This window comes from Oncorhynchus mykiss, chromosome 8 (genome assembly GCF_057628025.1).
Source record: "Oncorhynchus mykiss isolate SJ-2025 chromosome 8, ASM5762802v1, whole genome shotgun sequence".
Taxonomy (NCBI): Eukaryota; Metazoa; Chordata; class Actinopteri; order Salmoniformes; family Salmonidae; genus Oncorhynchus; species Oncorhynchus mykiss.
Genome location: NC_143029.1, coordinates 4,252,501 through 4,260,000, shown reverse-complemented (window position 1 = coordinate 4,260,000; position 7,500 = coordinate 4,252,501). Strand labels below are relative to the sequence as shown.

The 7,500-nt window shown below is 43.8% G+C and overlaps 1 protein-coding gene across 1 annotated transcript in view; it reads left to right on the top strand.

Annotated features, from left to right (window-relative positions):
- The window catches only part of LOC118965483 (low density lipoprotein receptor adapter protein 1), an 86,597-nt gene that overhangs the window by 54,920 nt on the left and 24,177 nt on the right, over positions 1-7,500 (top strand). The window contains exons 4-5 of the mRNA XM_090242424.1: positions 6,593-6,707; positions 7,059-7,131. Of these exons, the coding sequence (XP_090098550.1) occupies positions 6,593-6,707; positions 7,059-7,131 (188 nt within the window). The remainder of the gene's footprint in view (positions 1-6,592; positions 6,708-7,058; positions 7,132-7,500) is intronic.

The following is a 7,500-nucleotide window of genomic DNA, read 5'->3' as shown; positions in this document are numbered from 1 at the left end:
TACGGTATGCACCACAACCATCAACACATTACGGTATGCACCACAACTAAAACACATTACCTTATTTAACCACAACCATAAACACATTACGGTATGCACCACAACCATAAACACATTACGGTATGCACCACAACCATCAACACATTACGGTATGCACCACAACCATCAACACATTACGGTATTTAACCATAAACACATTACGGTATGCACCACAACCATCAACACATGACGGTATGCACCACAACCATCAACACATGACGGTATGCACCACAACCATCAACACATGACGGTATGCACCACAACCATCAACACATGACGGTATGCACCACAACCATCAACACATGACGGTATGCACCACAACCATCAACACATGACGGTATTCACCACAACCATCAACACATGACGGTATGCACCACAACCATCAACACATGACGGTATTTAACCATAAACACATTACGGTATGCACCACAACCATCAACACATGACGGTATTTAACCATAAACACATTACGGTATGCACCACAACCATCAACACATGACGGTATGCACCACAACCATCAACACATGACGGTATGCACCACAACCATCAACACATGACGGTATGCACCACAACCATCAACACATGACGGTATTCACCACAACCATCAACACATTACGGTATGCACCACAACCATCAATACATTACGGTATGCACCACAACCATCAACACATTACGGTATTCACCACAACCATAAACACATTACGGTATTCACCACAACCATCAACACATTACGGTATGCACCACAACCATAAACACATTACGGTATGCACCACAACCATAAACACATTACGGTATGCACCACAACTAAAACACATTACCTTATTTAACCACAACCATAAACACATTACCTTATTCTTCTGAACAGTCGGGAGTGTGAAATTCTGGCGAAACAAGTTCGCACGGACATCGCAAACCCTGTTAGTTGTGTGTGTGTGTGTGTGTCAGTGTGTGTCTGTGTTCGGTGTGTGCATGTGGCATGTCAGTGGAAAGGGTATTGAATAATAATGATTCCACATTGGACACTAATTGGGCTTCCAATGACATTGGTGTGTAGAATACAGTAGGCTGAGCAGAGCAAGAGCTAGCTAGAACAGGCGGCAGGTAGCCTAGTTGTTAGGTTGCTAGATCGAATCCCAGAGCTGGCGAGGTAAACATCTTTCCTTCCGCCCCCTGAACAAGGCAGTTAAACCCACTGTTCCTAGGCCGTCATTGTAAATAACCTGAATAAACTGACTTGCCTAGTTAAATTTAAAAAACAGAGTAGAACAGAGTTAGTTAGCTAGAGCAGAGTTAGTTAGCTAGAGCAGAGTTAGTTAGCTAGAGCAGAGTTAGCTAGCTAGAGCAGAGCTAGCTAGAGCAGAACAGAGTTAGCTAGCTGTAACAAAGTTAGCTAGCTAGAGCAGAGTAGAGCAGAGTTAGCTAGCTAAAGCAGAGTAGAACAGAGTTAGCTCACTTAGCAGAGTAGAACAGAGTTAGTTAGCTAGAGCAGAGTTAGTTAGCTAGAGCAGAGTTAGTTAGCTAGAGCAGAGTAGAACAGAGTTAGCTAGCTAGAGCAGAGTAGAACAGAGTTAGCTAGCTGTAGCAGTGTAGAACAAAGTTAGCTAGCTAGAGCAGAGTAGAACAGAGTTAGTTAGATAGAGCAGAGTTAGCTAGCTAGAGCAGAGTAGAACAGAGTTAGTTAGCTAGAGCAGAGTTAGCTAGCTAGAGCAGAGTAGAACAGAGTTAGTTGGCTAGAGCAGAGTTAGCTAGCTAGAGCAAAGTAGAACAGAGTTAGCTAGCTATAGCAGAGTTAGCTAGCTATAGCAAAGTTAGCTAGCTAGAGTAGAGCAGAGTTAGCTAGCTATAGCAAAGTTAGCTAGCTAGAGCAGAGTAGAACAGAGTTAGCTAGCTAGAACAGAGTTAGCTAGCTAGAACAGAGTAGAACAGAGCAGAGTTAGCTAGCTAGAGCAGAGTAGAGCAGAGTTAGTTAGCTAGCTAGAGTAGAGCAGAGTTAGCTAGCTATATAAAAGTTAGCTAGGTAGAACAGAGTTTGCTAGCTAGAGCAGAGTAGAGCAGAGTTAGCTAGCTAGAACAGAGTTGGCTAACTAGAACAGAGTAGAACAGAGCAGAGTTAGCTAGCTAGACTGTTCTGTCTTTGGTCAGACAGAACAGAGCTAACTAAGTAGCTAGAGCCAGTCTCAGCAGGCAGTCACACAGCATCTGAAACATCGGAGTACAATCAACTGACCTTTATGGTACCCGAATATGAATTCAAACACACTATCATACCACAACAAGAATATTGTTTTGCCTTCTTACCAGTTTGGATTGAAAAGGAATGATCATGTAAATGGTCACGGATGATAAATGATCATCACCCCATGAAACCAAACAGTAAACATGGACATTTTGTTTGGTCAAACCTGTTCTCGACACACTGACCTGTCTCCTGAGTTGAAGCCTGACTCCAGCTCTAGGTTACGGCCTGGTTAGGCCAACCTGCATACAGCCTCAACTGGATTGAAAAATAGGAAAATACAATTAGAAAGAAAACAGTGTGGTTATGACTCCAACCTGCACGCTGGCTGCTATGACAACAGAAAACAATTGTGGTTATGACTCCAACCTGCACGCTGGCTGCTATGACTACAGAGAACAGTGTGGTTATGACTCCAACCTGCACGCTGGCTGCTATGACAACAGAAAACAATTGTGGTTATGACTGGCTGCTATGACAACAGAAAACAGTGTGGTTATGACTCCAACCTGCACGCTGGCTGCTATGACTACAGAAAACAGTGTGGTTATGACTCCAACCTGCACGCTGGCTGCTATGACAACAGAACACAGTGTGGTTATAACTCCAACCTGCACGCTGGCTGCTATGACAACAGAACACAGTGTGGTTATAACTCCAACCTGCACGCTGGCTGCTATGACAACAGAACACAGTGTGGTTCTGACTCTAACCTGCACGCTGGCTGCTATGACAACAGAAATCAGTGTGGTTATAACTCCAACCTGCACGCTGGCTGCTATGACAACAGAAAACAGTGTGGTTATGACTCCAACCTGCACGCTGGCTGCTATGACTACAGAAAACAGTGTGGTTATAACTCCAACCTGCACGCTGGCTGCTATGACAAAAGAACACAGTGTGGTTATGACTCCAACCTGCACGCTGGCTGCTATGACTACAGAAAACAGTGTGGTTATGACTCCAACCTGCATGCTGGCTGCTATGACAACAGAAATCAGTGTGGTTTTGACTCCAACCTGCCCACTGGCTGCTATGACTACAGAAAACAGTGTGGTTATGACTCCAACCTGCACGCTGGCTGCTATGACAACAGAAAACAGTGTGGTTATGACTCCAACCTGCACGCTGGCTGCTATGACAACAGAAATCAGTGTGGTTTTGACTCCAACCTGCACGCTGGCTGCTATGACAACAGAAATCAGTGTGGTTTTGACTCCAACCTGCCCGCTGGCTGCTATGACTACAGAAAACAGTGTGGTTATGACTCCAACCTGCACACTGGCTGCTATGACTACAGAAAACAGTGTGGTTTTGACTCCAACCTGCCCGCTGGCTGCTATGACTACAGGGTTTATATAAAGCCAGAATGCTATGGAAGGAGAGGGTCAAACACTGTCTCTGTTGTCTACTTAATATACACAGCTATTATCTATCCAAAGTCTTTGCATGTGCGTGTGATACCTCCAGCACTCTGCATAAGGAAGCCATCTTTTAGGCTTGAGTCCCAAATGGCACCCTATTCCCTATGGGCTCTCTGGTCAAAAGTAGTGCACTATAAAGGGAATAGGGTGCCATTTGGGAAGCATTTGGATCAATACCACTCCCTGTAGCTTCCTATAGTCCACTTAAAGAAGAAAGAGCTAATGTAGTGCACTATATAGGGAATGGTTCTCTGGTCTAAAGTAGAGCACTATATAGGGAATAGGGTGCAATTTGGGAAGCATGTTGGATCAATACCACTCCCTGTAGCTTCCTATTGTCCACTTAAAGAAGAAAGAGCTAATGCATTCACTATGTCTGCATTCAAAATGGCAAAAAATTCCCTTTGAAGCCAATAGAGTCCTGGTCTAAAGTAGTGCACTATATAGGGAATAGGGCTCTGGTCTAAAGTAGTGTACTATATAGGGAATAGGGCTCTGGTCTATAGTAGTACACTATATAGGGAATAGGGCTCTGGTCTAAAGTAGTGCACTATATAGGGAATAGGGCTCTGGTCTAAAGTAGTGCACTATATAGGGAATAGGGCGCTGGTCTATAGTAGTGCACTATATAGGGAATAGGGCTCTGGTCTATAGTAGTGCACTATATAGGGAATAGGGCTCTGGTCTAAAGTAGTGCACTACGTAGGGAATAGGGCTCTGGTCTAAAGTAGTGCACTATATAGGGAATAGGGCTCTGGTCTAAAGTAGTGCACTATATAGGGAATAGGGCTCTGGTCTATAGTAGTGCACTATATAGGGAATAAGGCTCTGGTCTAAAGTAGTGCACTATATAGGGAATAGGGTTCTGGTTTAAAGTAGTGCATTATATAGGGAATAGGGCTCTGGTCTAAAGTAGTGCACTACATAGGGAGTAGGGTCCTGGTCTAAAGTAGTGCACTACGTAGGGAGTAGGGTGACATTTGGGACATGTGTTGTATGGACCAGTGGGAAGATGGCAACGGTCATCCTATAGAATACTTTAGTGAGCTTTGTTAAGGCTGGTTCTGAAGGCCAACAACTCACCATGGCTTTTAGAACCAACCATTCACCATGGCTTTTAGAACCAACCACTTACCATGGCTTTTAGAACCAACCACTCACCATGGCTTTTAGAACCAACCACTCACCATGGCTTTTAGAACCAACCACTCACCATGGCCTTTAGATAGGCCTTTAGAACCAACCACTCACCATGGCCTTTAGAACCAACCACTCACCATGGCCTTTAGAACCAGCCATTCACCATGGCTTTTAGAACCAACCACTCACCATGGCTTTTAGAACCAACCACTCACCATGGCCTTTAGATAGGCCTTTAGAACCAACCACTCACCATGGCCTTTAGAACCAACCACTCACCATGGCCTTTAGAACCAGCCATTCACCATGGCTTTTAGAACCAACCACTCACCATGGCTTTTAGAACCAACCACTCACCATGGCCTTTAGATAGGCCTTTAGAATCAACCACTCACCATAGCCTTTAGAACCAACCGCTCACCATGGCCTTTAGATAGGCCTTTAGAACCAACCACTCACCATGGCCTTTAGAACCAATCACTCACCATGGCCTTTAGAACCAACCACTCACCATGGCCTTTAGATAGGCCTTTAGAACCAACCACTCACCATGGCCTTTAGAACCAATCACTCACCATGGCCTTTAGAACCAACCACTCACCATGGCCTTTAGAACCAACCATTCATCGTGGCCTTTAGAACCAATCACTCACCATGGCCTTCAGAACCAACCACTCACCATGGCCTTTAGGAAGGCCTTTAGAACCAACCACTCACCGTGACTTTCCGTGGATTTGCTGCATGACAATAGGTTTTCTGAAAGTTGAATATACATTTTTCCCATAGACCAGGTATACATGTTATGCATGCCAGGATCAGTAATGTAGTTGGCATTGTTTTGAACATGTCGTCAATAAATTGTTAATCTTTGCTTTTGTTTTGTTGGCTGTTGTTCAAACTGGGATAATGAGTTACACAGTGCTGATCTTGGATCAGGTTTGCCTTTTAGATCTCAATTAAAACGATTATATAGACAGGGGGGAACCTGATCCTAGATCAGCACTCTTACTCCTAGATACATAAGGCCCCTGGGCGCCAATAATGATTAACTGGCAATTAATTAATTTCTTTCTAAGCCCCCTTCAGAGGTTTTAGAGATTTGACAAGACAGCATAAGATTTAGTAATGAGGTTTTAAGACTGTAAAACTTTAGTGATTTGTTTAGTTCTTTTCTGCTCTGCTCTGTGATAGTCAGATTTTCGTCCCAAATGGCACCCTAATCACTATAAGGCCCTGGTCAAAAGTAGTGTACTATAGTGTACTATATAGGAAACAGGGTGGCATTTGGGATGCCACCCTCTTTGGTCCATCTGTGATCTATGGCCTACTTAATATTCATGACTTCCCCTTCACACCCTGCTGTGATTGGCCTGCTGTTTGTCCCGTATGAACCAGGTTAGGAAGAGCACTAGTGGAGTTACTAGTTTAAAACTCATCCTATATCTGTCTCTCTCTAACAGTGATGGATGGCATTGGGGTCTGTAGGCCAGAGATAGATGAGGATACAATATACTTTCATTACAAATCAAATTATCATGGAAAATGTTTTATAAAAATGTCATATCCACTTCTTTACGATGAAGATAACGTGTAAATGTTCAATGAATTGATCGTCAACAATGGATATCTCTCTCTTCTCCATTTAACTAGTTGAAACATCTGAAAATATACTGTATGTGTAGCCAGGGGAGGGTTTGTCCATACCCTAGACCCTATTGGTTGATGGGAGTTGTATTGTTCTCCCCTCCTGCAGAATCTCCTACTGTACTGCAGATAAAACCCAGGACAAAGTGTTTGCCTACGTCTCCCAGATTCAGTTGGACGAGACCCTCGAGTGCCACGCCTTCCTCTGTCACAAGAAGAAGATCGTAAGTGACAAGTGGGCACTAGTTCAAAACACTTTCCGTCTCTGTTGATAACTTTTGATAATGAACCCGAGACACATGCCTGAATATTTCAGAATTAAACACGGATGAAAGTCATTTAATGTCGTTAATTTAAATTTCTATTTAATTTAATTTTTATCATTATACATCGTTAGGGAAACACGAGAAGTCACCAATCATTGAAATAATGTTTCCAATCCGAAACAATTCTCACTTTAGACGTTTACATCTGAAATGGCGATGGTGTCTGGCTCCATCTTGTGGTACGTTAGGTGCTTGCAAACCACAATCAAATTATGTTGTACAGTATGTCTCTGTTCTGTGGTTTGTCAGGCCCAAGCTGTGACTCTCACCGTAGCCCAGGCCTTCACAGTAGCTCTGGACCTGTGGGAGATTGCTCAGGAAGGTGAGTACTAACTCTAACCATAGCCCAGGCCTTCACAGTAGCTCTGGACCTGTGGGAGATTGCTCAGGAAGGTGAGTACTAACTCTCACCGTAGCCCAGGCCTTCACAGTAGCTCTGGACCTGTGGGAGATTGCTCAGGAAGGTGATGATTAGGGTGAATGTCAGCAAAACATTTTTAATGTCCGTTCTCCAACGTTTTGTCTCCAACGTTTTACCTCCAACGTTTTACCTCCAACGTTTTACCTCCAACGTTTTACCTCCAACGTTTTGTCTCCAACGTTTTACCTCCAACGTTTTGTCTCCAACGTTTTACCTCCAACGTTTTGTCTCCAACGTTTTACCTCCAACGTTTTGTCTCCAACATTTTGT